Here is a 19,474-nt window from a genome sequence, read left to right as displayed (position 1 = left end):
TTTTTTGCACTTAATAAACGCTTATGTCTGAAAGTTGATGATTAATGAAGGTTTTAGTATAGTAAGTATAAACCAAAGTTAGAAAAACGAATAATATTTTAAACTTATGCTTAAAACAAACTCGTTACGTAAATTGGTATGATATTCATATTTTTTTGCACTTAATAAACGCTTATGTCTGAAAGTTGATGATTAATGAAGGTTTTAGTATAGTAAGTATAAACCAAAGTTAGAAAAACGAATAATGTTTTAAACTTATGCTCAAAACTAACTCGTTACGTAAATTGGTATGATATTCATAATTTTTTGCACTTAATAAACGCTTATGTCTGAAAGTTGATGATTAATGAAGGTTTTAGTATAGTAAGTATAAACCAAAGTTAGAAAAACGAATAATATTTTAAACTTATGCTTAAAACAAACTCGTTACGTAAATTGGTATGATATTCATATTTTTTTGCACTTAATAAACGCTTATGTCTGAAAGTTGATGATTAATGAAGGTTTTAGTATAGTAAGTATAAACCAAAGTTAGAAAAACGAATAATGTTTTAAACTTATGCTTAAAACTAACTCGTTACGTAAATTGGTATGATATTCATATTTTTTGCACTTAATAAACGCTTATGTCTGAAAGTTGATGATTAATGAAGGTTTTAGTACTTGTTTAAAGGTTTTAGTATTATTAATAAAAGTTTAGTAATTTTCATATTTCACTCACTATTGTATATTAGAGGGGTCGAAACAAAACCGAATAAAGCCAATATCGAATTTATCAATACTTTGATTCATTGATACGATAGAAACAGTTTTTATAAGTGTATGCAAACAATGAACCTAAATCTCCTATTTGTAAAAAAAATTTTTTAATTATTCAGTATATGCACATGTTTGTATCTGATTTCGTAACTTATTTATAGGCAGTGCTAATTATTAGCATATGTAATATGTAGGCTTAAATCATAAAAATTAATGCCTAAATAATAATTAAAATTTTACATAAAGTTATACATTATACGTTAATACATAAAAAACTAGTCATTAGATTTAAAGTTACTCATGGTACTTCTTTTTACTGCATTGGGGTGACAAAACTATAAATAGTGTAGAAGAAAGTCCTACAAAGCATAAAAATTACATTAACTATTTACATGTTGTACAATTCTTAAGAAAATTAGATAAAAATTACGAGTTTAAGGGCATGAAAAATATGTTTTAAAAATTTTGAAAGCATATAGAATCACATCTGCGTCAAAAAAATCGGTGTTGTCTTTTTTTCAGGTCTATGAGCCTAAATTTATATCTAAAGAAAACTTTTCTAATGGGAAAAACAAGAAGTCAAATTACGTAATGAAACTAATTTTTTGAAAATTTTACATCGTTGTTAACTTTTTAATTGATGAATTTTCCTTTATTTCTTTTAAAAATAAGTGAAATATTTTTAGGTGCGTAAAGTTCTGGGACTTAGAAAATTACAGACTTGTGTCAAGCACGGATGGGGACTCTGGTCCAGTACAGTAAGTGTCTTTATATTGTACAGCGAATAGTAAATTCTCATAACTCTTCTGTTTGCGCTCATCCCGTTTTCATTTTCTTAAACGCTTCAGGGTTTTACTAGAATCGGCAATATTCTTACAAATAGTTATACTATAACCCCACATTTAGAACAACTATTGACAGCTAGTTGTAAGAGTGCTATAATATTAAGTAGAAATTGCGCGAAATTTCATTTTTCGAATACAGTGTGATTATAAAATAATAACTTTGTCTGCATATTACTTTCTGGGGAGTATACTATTTGAGTAATTGGAATGAAATTTTGTAAACAGTATATTATGTTCTATGCGCTCAAGAACGATGTTAAAAATGATTGCGTAGCTCTCAACGTTACAGTTGCAGAGGCGAAATTTTCAAATGGCAACACTTATTTTTGTTGTCGTTGATCGAAATTCGTTTCTTACAGTGAAGAACCTCAATGGGTGCCGTAACGATATTTTTTGCACAAAAAATTTTGACTCTAGACAGAGATAAAGAAAATAAGCTGCTTCTCTTTAAGAAATAAAAGAAACGCAGAAGCAAACAGTAAAGAGAATATTTTAATGCTAAAAACGTTTCATTGTGCCCGCATTTTTGAGTTCTAGTAAACGTGATCGAACGCTACCTTAAAAGTGCTCTAAATGTTTTAATGCACTCTCTTCTCGTTCGTGGTGACGCTCAGTAAAATGAAAATGTCGCAATTTCCTGCGCTAAAACACTTCAACTCAATTTTAAGTTTTTTACTGTTAGGATTACTATTATTTCTAAAAAAAGTAGATGTTGCAGTGACAAAATTTCGAAATTTTGTCACTGTAACCATAACCGTGAAAACTGCATACTGCATAATCGTTTATAATGGTATTCCAGAACGTAATTGTACATAATACCTAAGTACATTTTCTTTCCTGTTATCTCAAAGTGTATATTCTTCAGATGATCATATATCGGCAAAGTTATTTTGTAATCACCCAGTATATATTGAAGACTTTAGGCATTATAGTGATGCGGCATTTTTTTCCATAGGAGCCAGTTTTACATCCAACTATTCCTTTGTACTGTCTCCATACAGGATTCCAAAAATTTGTAAAGTTTTTGGAATTTTCACAAGATGACGGAATAAAGCACAAAGCACAAAATATCTTATAATCCAAGTAGAAATTGCAGTGTTTTTTAGCAAAAACATTTTGAAAACCGAACTTCTGAAGAATAAGAAAACGTGGCTTATTATTTTATTGCTCTAAGCCTTTACGTCTGCTAATATCCTTGTAAAGAAGGCTTAATTTTGTGTTGTATATAAGTAGAATTTAAACAAAGTGAAAAAGCATTGATGATGCCAAATATTATTATTTTGTTACTGCAATGAAGCATCTTATTTAAGGGACAAAAGACACATAATTGACAGTATAAGATAGCAGAAAAGTACTAGTCTTTCTTTTGTCTTTTAATTAATACAATGTATTAATACCACATAATGTAATCTTCAAGTAACTGATGCATTTGTGTACTTGAAAATATTAACATAATTAACAATTTTAATGTTTTTTTTCTTCATTTTATTGTAATATTTTAATGATAATCTAAATAGTCTCAGGTCGCAATAATCAAACCTCTTAAGGCCATGAGTAAAGTAAAGCTATCTACAATCCATCCCGAGCCAGGAGAAAGGGTCATGGAGGGGCTGCCGGAAATCGAATCACAATACTTCGCAATGACAGCTCAGTGCTTTAACCACTGAGCCATCGTGACTCACTGTTAGAAATTTCTCGTCAAAAATGGTTAAATAGCAATTTATTTCATTGTTATTTTACCATACTTGACCAAAACAGGAAAATAACATTAAAAAAAAAGATGATATTCGAACTGTTAAGTGTAAGGAAAAAAAACTTATATTGATTGTTTTTTCCTAATATGGTTAAACAACCAGAATTTTATCTTACCATTTAAGCCAACCTAATGAAGCCACTTAGTTCCTTGACACTGAGTACATATTATAGCTGAGAGGGCTAATCCGTTAATCTCATGACTGACAGAACTGGGTTCCAGTCCTAGCGTTGGCACCACAATATTTCCTCCATTCCTTCAACGCATGAAGAGTTTCCGAAGTCCTGTACTCCTCAATTTGTGTCCTGCACTCTCCAATGATGATTACCTAATGAAAAGATTAGCTGTGTCTGAGTTTAATTTCCTTTGTATGGTTTTGAAACTATGCTAGTTGTAAATGGTTAAAAAAAACGTATAGCTTTATTTCATTGTTTTATAACCATACTAATTGAAAACGATTTCAAAACCGTAAATGCAAAAGCGTCTTTACCGTAAACTTTACGGCTAATCAGAGGGACGAACTACTGCCGGTTAATTCAGCAAATTTTTTAATGAAAATTCCAACATTGCTTATGAGTCCATTTGAGTCAGCAATAATAAGCATTTTGCCAACATGGAAATCAAAGTTAACATGGTGGACGGGTTTTGTGCAAAGTAAAATAGAGATGTAAGCACAGAAATACAGTTCTGTGTTTCATCAGGCATAGAAAGTGTTTCTGTGTTTCGATACTAAAGAAAAGACTTTATTATACTATCGATACGATTGTATGGGACATAACTTGTGTCTTTTCACATCATTTAACTTTAGACGTCAAAAAGCTAATTTTTTACAATAGTCGTTTAGAAAATATTTTTTTTTCGATAATATCTTTTTTAAAGTATCAAAATAATATATTTTATGATAATAATAACTTATTTTTGAAAAAAAATATTTATAAAAATATTGATAACGTTAACTGAAATCCGAGCATGATGCTACTTTTTACGAAAAAATAAGATTTAATCTCCGCAGCCTGAGAGTCGTTTTTCAGAATCGAGAGTTGGGAGAAAGTAAGAAAAATTATTTTCTTAACGTGGAGTTTTTTTTCTTTTTATAAGAAATTTTCTGCCGTGTTAACGAAAATAAATACTCTTATTTATTCATAATTACAGACATAAAACCCGTACATTGCATAAGAAAACAACTTATTAATAATACATGAGTTTCACTTAAATTTTCTCTTAGCAAGCTAGTTCCTTTTTAGATGATTCAAGCAAAACGGTTTGCAGATGAAGAAAGAAAAGTTGGAAAAAAATATTTTTTATTTGTTATTTTGCAATGTTTTGTTTTGATAATTTAAACCTAATTACACTTGTCAACAACGTATTATTTGTCTTCAATCGAATAAAATATCTCAAGTTAAAAGGTTTGTAAATACATACTTCCAATTCCACTTCCTTGTTAGTAGTGTTAATATTTGATTTCTTAAAATTATATTTTTAGAGCATATAAGCATCAAGCGGTTAATTTATTTCAAATTATATGTAATATCATCGTAATTAACCATGCTGCGACATTTCTTTAACTCTTATCGTTAGTGTAACATAAAATAATCTTAAAAACGTGAGTTTTGAATTATTAAAAGCTTAGTTTTATTTCACAAAAGACTTAAGTTGTTGTTTTTTTTTAAATTTCTCTGTTTTTCCCTTAATTGTCTTTTTATTTATTTCAAAAGTATTAGAGTAAAGTAAAATAAATGTGTGCATGTTATTTATTTTCTTTAGAACTATAAATGATCCACTCATAAAAATATTTTTTAAGGAATAGAATATCACAATATTGTTTCTGCAATATTGTTTATCATCGATTCGAATAAAATTAGATGAATAAACTTTTCAGCTTTTGATAGAATAATTTATTCATGCTATTGTTACTGTAAAATATCTAAACATTTAACATGTACCAAATACAGTTACATTTGCTTAAGATTAATCCATTCACGATTGCGGCAGCTAAGAAAATAAGTATTTTATAGGCAACATAATAATAACACAGTGTAAAGTATTTCAGAATGAAATAAAAAATTTTTTAATAATTTTAAAGGCATAATTACTACTGAACTCAGTGGCGCGACAGCCCATAGAGGGCCAAGGCCAACAGTGCCCATCTCAGTTTTCTTGACCTTGGGCTCTGGGGTGCAGGAGCAGATGTTCCGGTCAGGTCGTCAGCCGAACGCGGAACCCCCAGTGTTTAGTTCCCAAGCATGCTTGGTACTCATTTATCGACCTACTGAAGGGATGAAAGGCTAAGTCAACCTTGCCCAGCCCGAGGATCGAACCAGGGACCTGTGGCACGACAGCGAGAAGAGCTACCGCTCAGTCACCGGGTGTCAAAGGCATTATTATAATTTGTAATTAAGTTATAAAGTGTAATTATGCTATTAGTTTTGCTTATAACGTAATTTAATCACGTTACCTTTAGCATATTAGTAATTTATTCCTCAATCAATAAAAAAATGTCTTTGAGCATTGGAAGAAAAAAAATAAAAAATCATTAAACCTTAAAAAAAGTCATTGAAGAACGAAAAAATAACAATTACGGACAGAAAAGAGAGTTAATGCAAGTGTTTTTTTATATCTATATTTCTTTTCACTTTTATTAGGAATATGCTCTTTCCAAAAAATTTAATCATACCTATTTTTTTTATTTTCTATTGAATATGAATATATTATTTCATTAATATTTCCATTTCAAACTTTTACTGGAAAAACTTACGAAAAAGCTTCTTGAAAAAGTGGCAGATCCAGATATCGCTAATAAGTTCCGTTTAAATAACATAGACAATCTGCGAAATATTTTTATATGCTTTTTATTAATCGACTGATGCGATTTCAAACATGACTGGCTTGTTTCGTCCATGATGCTCATGGAATTATCAAGAATATTAAAAAAAGTTGAAACTCGAGAACTTAGTGGTGTGTAGAGTAGTATGACCAATGAATCAACAGCCCCAGGCTTTCAGCTAAAGAAAGCATCCAATGAATGACTAAGGAACTTTAGTCTATTGCTGTTATTTTATTATGCAATCAAGTTTTTAGCAGATAATTATTTGGCTCTTGAAAAATATTTTATAAATGAATATCTATATAATTTTAAAAAAAATTTAATATTTAAGATTTCGGGCATCTGCACTCAAAAAACTAAGATCAGCAATTAAATTAAAATGTTCTTTGTATTTAAAAAAAGAAATTAGGAATACACTGTTAGAAATTTCTTTAAAAAATGGATAAATAACAAATTTATTTAATTTTTATTTCACCATATTCACTAAAACAGTTAAATGATCATAAAAGCTGATCTAAAATAGTTAACTGTGAGAAAAGTCGTTTATTTATTGCTTGCACCTAATCAGCTTAAAACAGCCAGAAATTTATCTGCGTCAGCTAGACCAAACTTATGAAGCTTTTTAATTTTTTACAGTTGGGTACATTCTTCGGCTGCATGGGGGTTCAAATCCTAGCGTTGATACCACACTATTTCTACCAATTCTTCAGCACATGAAGAGTTTCCAGTTTCTTGATATTCCCAATTGGTGACCCTGGACTATTAGAATACGAAAAAGATTGCAATCTCGCATAGATGACAGCATTGCAAAGCTACTTAACACAAAGAAGTTTAGTATTCCTCTTCTTCGCGATAGACGCCACCACCTGATAAACTTAATAAGACACATTCCACGGTTTCATGTCTATTACCTAACGAAAATGTGTCCCATTGCATTTTATTTTTACTCCTTATAAACTTTGCTAGTTATAATGGTTAAAAAATCGCATAGTTTTGTATTCATAATTTCCTAATCGTCCAGTTGTAAGCCGTTTTAAACCCGTAAACCGTTTCTAACTGAATGTTCTAAATATTTTTAATGGCTCTTACACTTAAAAAAATCTAAGAAAGGAATGCCGCCAAAATTTATTCCTGCCAATTCCTTTCAAGGTTAAGAAAATAATGTAAGGAATATTGCACAATGGTACGTTATCTTGAAAATCATGAGTGATGTTCATGATCCCATTAGGTTATGAGTTCCCATTAGGCAGGTAGTTCGAAATTGAAGAACTAGAGCAACGAGCTTGTTGTTTTGTAATGTTGCTCTTGGGGCATCCATAAACCTAAGCACGCCACCAAAGACATAAAAATAATGCCAAAGAGAAGTTATCTTCGTAAGGTGTTTAGTATCACTTCCACCCACAAATATCCTAAAATCTCTAATGTCCATTTTTAATTTTTATTGGATTTCCTGCAATATGAACTACTAGCTCGCAATTCTCTAAAATTGAGCACCATAGAAACATAGTTCTGTTTATTTTAACCAAAAGGAAAAACACTTCACGACTAATATCAATTTACGTCAGCAGTTTAACTATTCAGGCACTATTATTTGCTCGAAGAATTAAATGACAAAATAAAATTCAGGACAAAATAATGACTAGTTTATTCAAATTTTGAAAAATTAAATCAAGAATAATAAACTCAATAAGACACGAATAATAGAATAACGTAAATTAAACTCATTAGACTTTGAGGTTTAAACAATGCTGAAAAACAAAATTAAGTAAAATAATAATCTCGATAGGAAAATTTAATTTTCAAATAACCCGTAAACATTTGAGATTTCAAGTCATAATAGTTGAGAAATTCAATTCATAAGCGTATTACTTTTATTTTGTTTCAAAACTATAATCTATGTTGAGATGAAAGAAATCCAAGAAAAACCTTGCATTCAAAAGACTGAACCCCAACTGGAAACAAAATTTATTCTATTTCAAACACTAAATCCAATTCATAGTAGGTAGGCATAGAATAAGTAAAATTGGCTTTCAAGAACTAGCTCTAAGACTGAGAAAAATCTTTATCTCTTACTTGACAAATTCTTACTTGCATACTGATTTAGATAATAAGATAGTAAAGAATTCCATTTTATCAGGTTATAAGCTTATAACTCACATCTCTTAGTCTTATAGCTGTTTCCCCTGTAAATTTTTTAAATTAAATTTATATTTATTTATAACATTTAAAATTATTACTCACACATATGAATTTGATTTATTTAGATATAATATATTATACTCAGAATTCTTCTACGCATGAATTTTTGAAAATATATAATACAGAGAAAATTTTTCACAACCTGGTATTATCATGTATTTGTATTAACATGTATTATATACTAGTGAATTGGTATTCAGTATTTATAGTGGTAGTTATGCCACAAGCCTGCAAAATTATAAGCATGTGCATATCTCATTTACTATAGGTTAAATCTACTCTCGTGAACAATAAATATTTTATATAATAATATAATAGTCAGTAGTGTTCTAAAATTATTTTTTTAAAATTGCGCTTTCTTTACCGAATTTTATTGATTAAGTGCTATATATAGTCTTTATTTTTTACATATTATAAATATTATAATATTATAAATATTATAATTTTATAAATATTATGATATTATGAATATTATAATATTATAAATGCTATATTGATATATAATTATAAGTTATAATTTAGTAAGTGAAGCAATACCCTGTATCATGTAACAATATCCAGTGTTTTATAAGTACTTTGATACTCATAAATAATTGCAAATTGGAACTTAGAAGACAAACCCATTGACTGCGAAACTGGGAGGGGAGCCTTAGCCCCCTCACAATTTATAACTGAAGGAATACAGCCTCTTTTACGATTGCAATTTCTCACTCAATATTTGTGTAATTAGATTTACAATAAATAAATTGTACTATTTTTAAGTCTAAAGAAAAACTGAAATAGAGACACAATAAAAATATGTCTCCATTTCAAGCGAGCTTCAATATGTCCTTGGGGGGGGGCTGTTACTAAATTATCCCTTATTCATCCTTCCGTAGAGGAAATATGCGTCCCTATTGCCGAACGATGGGAAAAGTCTTGGTTTCAAATGTACCAGTGAACATAATTTTTAAAAAAAATAGAAACAGTTTTAAAAAAATACTGTTAATTGAGGGATAAAAAATTTACAGATAAACAATTTCTCTAATTAATTTTATTTTAATTTTAAAACAATTTAAAAATGGGTACATTATATCACAACAGTCTATTCATATTTAATTAGGGTTGGTTTGGAACATTTTAAAAGATTATTAGACTCTGAAATCTTTAACAGTTTATGAACCTGATTATTATCACCCCTAATAATCAGGCAATTATTTACACCCCTAATTTTCTGATGATTATCACGCTTAATAATCAGCATGACAAATTTTTTTACCATTTTAATACATTTCAATTTATTTCAAAGTGTTTTTATAATTTCTCTTAAAATTGTTTGATCTATTAAAATTGTAATTGATCCTTGTAAATCATTCTCTATTGCAGGAAAATATATTTCAGTCCAAATGGCGCGTGCTTATTTAGTGGTGCCCAAGACATTCTGAAAGTGTATGCGTGGGAGCCAATTCGAACATTAGACACTCTAGTCATGGGATGGGGACAAGTATCCGACATATCATCATCCGAGAGTCAATTGGTAAGTTTCAAAAGTGAAAGTTTTAAATATATCTTCATTTGAAAAATAATTATTACCTTTGTTTCTTTCTTTCTATCATGGAATCTATAAAAGAAAATCAATGGAAGCTTTCTAAAATTAGATTTGTATTCGAAACAATAATCGATATATAGCCTTTCAGATTGATCAAATAAAAATGATGAAAACTGTTCAGAAATAATTAGTGAGACAGATGTTTTGCTTTTGTCATCACTGTAAAACATTTCGGATCAAACTACGGTAAAAAGTACCGGCATTCAGAGTGCCAGTACATTTTACCATAAAATTCATTTTTACCGGAACATATAACTGATCAAAATATCTGATATAGAGTAATAATTAAACTACAGTTTTACAGTATTAATTACCATAAAATCTCTGAATCACCCCAGTTTAATAAATATTTCTGTAAATATTACGGTATAAAATTTTATGGTAAAATGGATTTTAGAGAAGATGCAACCAAATTACCGGCATTTTATACCGTAATTTGATTCGGATTTTTTTACAGTGTGATAAATTACAGAAAATCTTTTGTATTATGCAAAAATTGATGAATTATGATGAGTGCAAACTGAAAATCACTTCACGCATAAATTTTATGAGATTTCATTTCCGAGCTTACTGGTAACAAAGACTGCTACAGTACGGCTTACGAGAGCTGTAATTGTGTGATCCTAACGGTTTACTACATTGTATTTATGTAAAGATGTAAAATCCAAGACAATAAAAATTAATTTGTTTTTGAAAAAAAATTTATAAATAAACAGAAAAAATATCGAGCTCCTTTTATCATGTAGCTTTAGACAATTGTTGAATTGACTAGGAGCCTTAGAATTGACCAATCATTTATTTTTTCCCACTTTTGTAATCTTTCGGTGATTCTACTATAAGAGTTGGTGAGATATTACGGTATCCTCATAGAATAGTTTTCATTAAAATTGAGCTACAAAATAAATTTTAAAATCGGAAGTTTTGATAGAATTTATGTTTGTCGTATACATAAACAGACATAATATTTTGAAAAATAAAAATAATAACATTATATTTATTCGTTGATATGTACAATGCGCAAAAGAATGGAACACCCTGAATAACTTTTGTTAGGATAATCAGGGTATGTCGTTCTGGAACTCAATTTTAACTGCTCAAAAGCTCACCTTATGCTAATAGATTATTGCAGATGGTATTTTAAGTTGCAAAATGCAAAATCAGACAGGAAAATTTACTTTCTCTGAATAACCATACATTTCCTTCTACTGATGCAGACGAAGCAGGAGAGCGGTCGAAAATTTCCTCTTTTTGAGTATTTTTGTGTGTGTACCTAGCAAACTTTTTAAGCGAATCAAAAAAAAATTGCACGCAATTGTAAAATTTGTTTTTCCAAAGATAATTTTTAACAAAAACAATTTTACTAATGATTTATTATTTTTTTATTATTTTTATTATTTTACTTAATAATAGCCAAAAAAAATTAAAATACAAATACAAATACAAATACAAATACAAATTTTTTCCAAATTTTAAAAATTTTAATATTACATGAAAAAATACAAAATTTGAATGAATAGTTCTCGAGTAATTAAATTTTAAACATGCAATTTTTTAAAAAACTTTTATTTCTCAGAAGCTATTTCACTGATTACGTTTAAATTTCGAATTTGCCATATGAAATTACAGTTTTTAAAATTACATTCCTTAAAAACACAATAGAATCAGGAACCAAAAAGTAATTGATATCTATGTATATAAAAGTAAAAACTGTTTCCCGGTTGGATCCTGCTCCAAATATAATCATAGCTTCCAACCCAGCAGCTGTTTTTAAAGTTTCTTTTACAAACGTACCATCATAACTATTATTTTTGCCAATTTTATATATTATTAATTTAATAAAAATTACAAAACAAATTTTGAATAAAATTATAAAATTAACGAAATTTGAAAATAAATAGTATATTTTTTGTATGTCCTTCATATATTCATTATCAATATTATATTATTTTAGCATCGCAAAAGGTAAAGACTCGAATAAGTAGTTAGTACCTAAATTTGTCTGAGTATGGTTTTTTAATTTAAGAAGCTATAATATCTAAAATATTAAAAAAAATTTCAGAAGACTTTAGTTCGACTCATAAATTTTGATATGGAGAAAAATTAGCACTGAATGTCTGTTTATTTGGTAAAAATAACGTACGCAGTCTTACCTCAATAATGTTTGGCATGTCTTTTTTTCTGCAGTTTTGAGTTATTTTTTCAGCAAAAATGTTTTATTGAAATCAAAAATAAATAAATAAATAACCATGTTAAGAAAAAAACAACTGAGTTTCTGTTTTATTTTTTGCTCATTTAAAAAGGTCTATTTTTTAGATATTAAAATAACAATAAAAAAAGTATATATCAAGTTGTTAAAAATTTCATGCAGCTACAATAATCTGTCTTACATTAATGGTGTTTGCGGCTAAAATTATTTGGTATTATCTCAACAACTGAAGTAAAAGAGAAATCAAGAAGCTTCTATTCATATCACTAGGAAATTTTGAAACAAATTTCAAGTTCAGAAAGACCTATTTGAGATCTAACTAATAAATACATAACATGCCTCTTTTTTCTAAAGTAATTTCTAAGAAAAATCAGCCTAAACCAAATTTTCCACTAACTTGGCAATTTCGACAAGTACAGATTTTTTCTTTCCTCGCATTGAGATACGATATTGTTCAGTATTATAATTTGATTGTATACGGTATAAGACTCCTGCTTGATAAGTACTACAATGGAAAACTCCAGCACCATAAACATCAGGCAAGTTTTGGCTCAAATTTGACAGAACAGACATTTGTATTCCAAGCAATTTATTGACTAACGTATTCCTATCCATTGGACATTTGGCACGAATTATTTTCACCAGTTCTTGTTCCTCACCACTGAAATTATTCCACAGGTTACGAAACTGATTTGCTTCAAAAAAAGCTGGTTCAAAAAACTTATTCAGTGTAACAGGAAGCTTTATGGTTAGTTCTTTAAATTCACCAAAGCACTCGAAACCAACTGACAACTCGGGTCTTTCACTGAATTCTTCCAAACACTGTATGCCGATTTCTTGCATAATCTTTTCACCAGCAGATAGAATAGATTGACAAGACTTCATGTAAAGTTTCAGTCTTGCCGTATTTTGGAAGAAAAAAGTTGGTAAAAAATATCGAAATGGATACGTGGATTTATTTTGATAGCAGAGGGAAATACGTCCAATGCTTTTATTGAACTGACAATCACAAGTGACGAGGAAGATGTCATTCTCAAAAATCACGCCACTGTTATGCCAAATGAGACGGAGCAAAGGATCTAAAGAAATGATGTCACGAACAGGTGTGGAAATAACTGGAGGATTAATAGGAGACATTAGAACATTTGCTAAAACTTCTACATACGATTTCTTTGCCGTCAATTGATCTGAATCTCTATGTACCTGCCTCGAACCAGGAACGGGGTTTTGAAAATTCTTTTTTGCTAACTCATTCACTTTTGGTTTTTCTGTCACCCATCGTTTAATTTGTCTATCGTTTTGTCTAATGGTGTTACTTTTAAGGTTTAATGATGTTGTTCTGATAGCAGTACTATTCGGTGTGCTAATAGGTTCATCACAAATTCGAATTTTGTGTAAACTAGGCCTAATTTTCCGCAAAACACTCAGAACAATGGAATTTGATTTTTCTGCAAATGGCATCACTTCCAAAATGATCTCTAAACCTGCATGTTTAGATAACTTTAAATATTCCACAGCTCTTTGTTGAATTTCCACATCTGAGTGTTTGGTGAACTCAAAAAAAATTTTACTCACATCCTCTTTAAGAACAGGAAACAAATTTAGAAATTTCATGTATGTCGTAAGCAAAAGTGCTTTTGTTTCAAGAGAGGAGTTGCGAAAATGATTTTGTAAGCATGCAAATTGAACTCTGCCATTAGCGTTTGGATCACCAGCAATCAAATTTCCAAACTCTCCAAGAATGTAACCAGACACTTTCACTAAACTCTCATTGCATGAACCATCCTTGATAATGTCAAAAATTCTTTTAGTCGCATAACTATGGAGTTTATGCGTTTTCTTCACTATTTCAACAAATCTAAACCATATTTCTCTTCTAACATAGCAGTGATATTTTTCTAGAAGTGCTAAAATGATTTCGACGTACCATGTAGGATTTTCATATAACTGCTCAGCTAAATATGCAATCTTCAATATCACCTCTTCCTTTGAAGATGTACAATCACACATTTCAGCATAACTATTCAAAACATTTATGATCTGGATAACATTACTCTTATTGCACAGAAGATATAGGAGATCGGTGATTTTATCTTTAATTAAACTATCTTCTTCGGAATAAAACAAATTTTTGATGGAATTTAAATTTCGTTGGAAAATTGTTCTTGCAATTGCGCATTCTGCTAGCAAACACATCATATCCAGGGCTAAGTAACGTATGTTGATATCTTTATTCCGCATTTTAGTACCCAAAATCGAGCAAGCACGTGAAATCACTGAATCTTCAACTTTAATATGGTGAATCAGCAAAATTGTTTCAAAAATAATAGCGTTTTTTGAGTATTTCTCTGTGCGCCCGAGTTTCTCCGATTTCGGTGGTTCTTCACATTTGTTCAAGATTAATTGCACGCAGTCAAGAAGGCGCACTCTTACAACAGAAGAAGTTGGAACAGTAAAGTTTCTAAGTAGCCTCAGAAGCTTAACAACCATCCAAGACGATGGAACTGTGTAATAAGCATAATCTTGCAAATCATTTGGACTAGCTCTGAAAAGACGATGCAGTATTGAAACAATAGTGGAAACACAGGGGAATCCATCTAATTTTCTTTTTTCTGCTAATGTTTCGAGTAGACTAGAAGCAGCCATAACGATGCCCAAGTTTGAACTCGAAATAAAACCAACTACTTGTTGAATATAATCATCGGTTTGAATTGCTTCAGGATTGATTCGTGTGATATGAAGTAAACATAAAATAGCACTTTGTTTTACTTCGTCCTTAGTTTCACCATTAAACGCTATTCTCAAAACATCTGAAGATACATCATCCACTAAGCTAGCATCAGCCATATTTGCCGTATATTGTAGAGCTAGGTTTTGGTGAATATGTTTACTAGATGCCAAATCATTTTTAACAGCACTATGCACTAATAGCATCAAGTTTGACTTTTGATCCATTACCACTGATAAATATAAATACCCTATGAATTTTTCACTATAACTATTCGAAGTCAGCAAATTAATAGCTTGCAGGACGCCTACATCACAGTTATGACCTAGTAAGAATATAAAAACCAACTTGCATAGGTATTTCTTTTTCTTGTAGCTATTTAAATCTCTTCTGCTATTAAACTGCGCTCGAATGTTAGCCAATTCTTTGTTGATTCTTTTAGTTTCATCTTCTTGACATTTGCAATTTCTAATGTCTGTAATAAACAGAGAAAGACCATGCATTTCTTTCATTACTCTAAACTATCAGAAAAAATAAAAATAAATCCGTTGAATCAAATACGCTTTCTTACAGACAGCAATTTGGAAAATTACTAATTAATTGTTCCATTGTTTCTGCCCAAATGTCAATATAATGCACATTCAATTTATTGCTTATGCTTACCATATATTTCGCGTCTTGTTAATTTTGTTTAGAAGAGAAAATGAAGCAACGAAATCTTCAAAAAAGAAAGCTTTAGCATGATAGTGCAATCGTCTGCTGAAATCACGAGACATATTTTTTATAAATTAGGAGATTAAATAAATAATGATATTTCTTTTAGGCTGATTTCTGCGACTTTTCTTATTTTGATACTGAAATGAAAATATGAAAAGCAAATTTAAGGAAAATTTAATTTTAAATTAAAGTGAGTACATTTCTTTTTTTTTTATAGAAAAAATTGCACTTTTTTGTATACTTATATGCACGAACATCACAGAAATCTGACATAATGCATATTTACGATGTGCATATTTGTCATATAAGAGGCTTATTATTGAAGCTGCTACTATTAATAGTTCGAAACTGTTAAAGCAGCTTAAGTCTGTCATACATGTCTGTTTGTTCCTTTGTTCAGTGGGTACAATCATCTAATGGATACAAGTCAACCATTATAATTTCTTCGGCTGCACTACCCGGACTACCTACTAATTATAAATTACCTACCTTATAATTAGTTGGTAAATTTTCATTAATAAAGTAAGATGCAGAGTTAATAAGAATTTATTTGACATAAGTATAGCGGATAAACTTTTACTCAGTGCGATTAAATAACGTTGTGGCGTGCGTAACTACCACTACGATTATTAAATATCAATTCACTAGTATATAAGACATGCTAACTCTATTAAATCTTGAGGAACCTGTGGTTTGATGACGGTTGACATAACTTCTTTCACCATTACGGACATGTTTTGAACATGCTTACCTCAAAAAACTCGCCAACGTTTATTTAAATACGCCTACATTGATATATGACCCGCATTGAAAAGTTGACTTGTTATTTGCGACTGCGTCTATGCTCTCCTCGCGCTGTTGCTTCTCAGCCTCATTTACACACATCGGGATCCTGCACACTCTCGACTGCTAATAGCAACACAGAAGAACCTACATACAACCATACAGTTTTCACGACAAACTCTCAAAATCTGGTGAACTTAACAGCTCTCCCGGTCTTTTGCAAGTAGGGCAACAAGTGGTATCCGTTCATCGAATTCTATCCCTGATAAAATTCTGGTGGGGGAGTACTGTGGCGTACATACCACTACGAGTATTAAACATAAATTCACAAGTATATAAATATGCTAACTCGATTCAATTTTGGGGTACCTTTTGGTGGATGAAGGTTGGCATTGTTGATAACTCCTCACCCCACAAGGTAACATCAAACTTCAACGAACTTATACTTTCTTAACTAACGTGACAATGAAAAATAAAACAGTTCTATAATCGATTACGATTACAAACACAAAATTGTCAAAAGTATCGATAAAAAGTTCATAACATTGACATCAGTAATTTCGGATACCTACTAATTATTAATTGAAACATCGGAAAGAAAAAAATGCATAAAAAGAAATTTGAGGTCCGCTTATGGAAATTATAAGAAAGATAAAAACATCAACAACAACAAAAATGAAAGAATATTTTTCTCGAGAATGATTTTTCTTTCCAATCCATAAACGCATAAATCTTTTTCCAAAATACTTTTTAAAAAATATTTGCTATTTTCCTACTTAAAATTCTAAAGATATGATATTTTTAGTTTAAAAAAAATACTTTCAACAAATGTTATAAAGAACCTTTTTTATTCATGTAAAAGTATATATTTTTAGATAAAAGCCACCGCATCAAAAATCTAACAAAAAAATTCCTTTTAGGAAAATTGTCCCCTCAGTAAGCAAATTTTCTAACACACTTCACATCCGAAATATATTCAATTTCCGCTAACATTCAAACAAATATTGACTTCTTGTAGATTGAAGGCATTTATTTTCCGACTAAAAAAAGTGAGGGGGCCAATTTCGTCTTTAATATTTCTACTATCTAAAATGGCATTTGAAGCTGTTATTTTTAAAATTTCTTTTATGCTTTTTCCACCTAACTATGGTGAAAAAGATGTTTTAAAGGAAAAGTAATGGGATTTCATTTTTACATTTTAGGTGCTGGTTTTTATCATGAATTGTTTTGTAAAAAATTGAAAATAAATAAAATTGATTTTTTTAATAGATTATTCTATTTTTGAATCCTACAAGACTTTGTGCTCAAAATTAATAATGTATGATAAATTATTAAATATTGACACTTTAAATCATATGTGATATAGTTATGTCTGTATTGGAACATTTATTGGCATTTTAAAGATTATATGGTAAAGACAATATTGACATTTTAAATAATATGCAATATAATTATGTGATCTATCACTGCCACTGTATTGGATGTTTAACTTTGTGATGCGTTTTATTTTGATGCGTGGACACTATTATGTTTAAAAATATATAAAATTGTGAAGATATGTCGAATAATGTATCACAAATTAGATGGGGAAAATTTTAACCTTTGATAAATAGTTAGGGAATTATTGACTGTAAAATATGCATCGACATAGTTCAAAATTGGGTCAATTCCCCTACTTTGAGATTTTGAAGCTAGATTTACGTTCGAAAACAAGCTGAAAAGTTTAATTAATTCGCAGAGTGGAGATATTCCTTCCTTCCTTTTTTGTTATAAATAAACGATTTTGTTCAGAATTCAAATATTTTAAAAGAAAACTCGGATATTAGTTCAAAATATTTTCCAACGCAACACAGACAGTATTTTTTGTCCCTTTTTCATCAGAATAAAAAGTCATATGAAATATTCATTTAAAAAATGAGAATTTGATTCACTCATTTAATATAGAACTATCAAAACATATTCAGTTTGTGAAAATCATGAATTTGTATTTTACTATTTTTTATAATTTTAAATTTTTATTGTAGTTTAATTTTCGGAAAGGAATTTTTAAATTATTGCTAAAAAGAATTATAATTAAATAAAGAATAATGACGTCATGCGAAAATTATGAATTGAGTCTGTCAAAAAATTATCAGCTAAAAGATTAGCAACTGCTAACAGTTAAACGATAAACTTCTCGAAAGTTCGGGAAATCTGGAGCGGGTTCCAAAAGCTCCGTGTCGTGGAACAGACCCATTCCAACATTAAAAAGTCCCAATTTCTTCGCTGGTATGATGATGAGTTTCACATTTTGATTTCAATGGTGACCATATCAACGACGCAAAAGTATTTATATGTTCCAAAAATGTATTTTTACACTACTTTCCTCTAATAAAACTAGCTACACACCTTCACGGAAAATTAGCTCCGCATTAGTGCTACTTTCGGTAGTTTTGTTTCGAATACTTAGCTCTGCCTTCAAGGGTTTGTCGCTTAGCGGCTCCTTAAGAGGATACTACGTAGCGGAAGAAACTTTTCATCTCAAATTTTGTGTAAAATTCTGGATAAAATTGTGGTATAAAGTACTGGGACTCTGAAAGCAGCATCCGTAAAATGCATTTCTACCGTAAAATTTTATACCTTACTTTTTGCAATATTATTTACTTAATTACAGTGATTCAGTAAGTTTTAGTGTAAAAAATTACGGTAGATCAAATTCTTTGCACTATAAAGTTTAGAGCAAAAAATAGATATTTTACGGTAAAAAGGTCCGGTAATCAGGGTGTCAGTACTCTTTACCGGAATATTTTACAGTGTATATTAAAATTCAAAGAATAGGGAAAAGTAAGTTAGAGAAAACCATGAAATTTCAAAATTGAATTTTTTGCCAATGCCCACTTAGGGAATGACCTTTCGTCAATACAGGCATCTGAAGGGCAGATTTGTTAGCCACCCTTTCAGAGGCGCCATATTAGCTGGGCCAACGTTGCGTCCACAGTAAGGACACATAGTACAGAGAATGAAAGAGCATCCCTGCCTTGCCCGGGATTCAAACCCAGAACCTTTATGATGCAAGGCCAGTTCCCTGATCCT

The 19,474-nt window shown here is 30.0% G+C and overlaps 1 protein-coding gene across 1 annotated transcript in view; it reads left to right on the top strand.

Moving 5' to 3' along the window:
* The window catches only part of LOC107447723 (katanin p80 WD40 repeat-containing subunit B1), a gene marked incomplete in the record, with an annotated part of 103,034 nt that overhangs the window by 50,668 nt on the left and 32,892 nt on the right, over nt 1–19,474 (top strand). The window contains 2 exon segments of the mRNA XM_071188269.1: nt 1,450–1,517; nt 9,746–9,896. Of these exon segments, the coding sequence (XP_071044370.1) occupies nt 1,450–1,517; nt 9,746–9,896 (219 nt within the window).

Source organism: Parasteatoda tepidariorum, chromosome 2 (assembly GCF_043381705.1).
Source record: "Parasteatoda tepidariorum isolate YZ-2023 chromosome 2, CAS_Ptep_4.0, whole genome shotgun sequence".
Taxonomy (NCBI): domain Eukaryota; kingdom Metazoa; phylum Arthropoda; class Arachnida; order Araneae; family Theridiidae; genus Parasteatoda; species Parasteatoda tepidariorum.
This window is presented reverse-complemented; position numbering and strand designations above follow the sequence as displayed.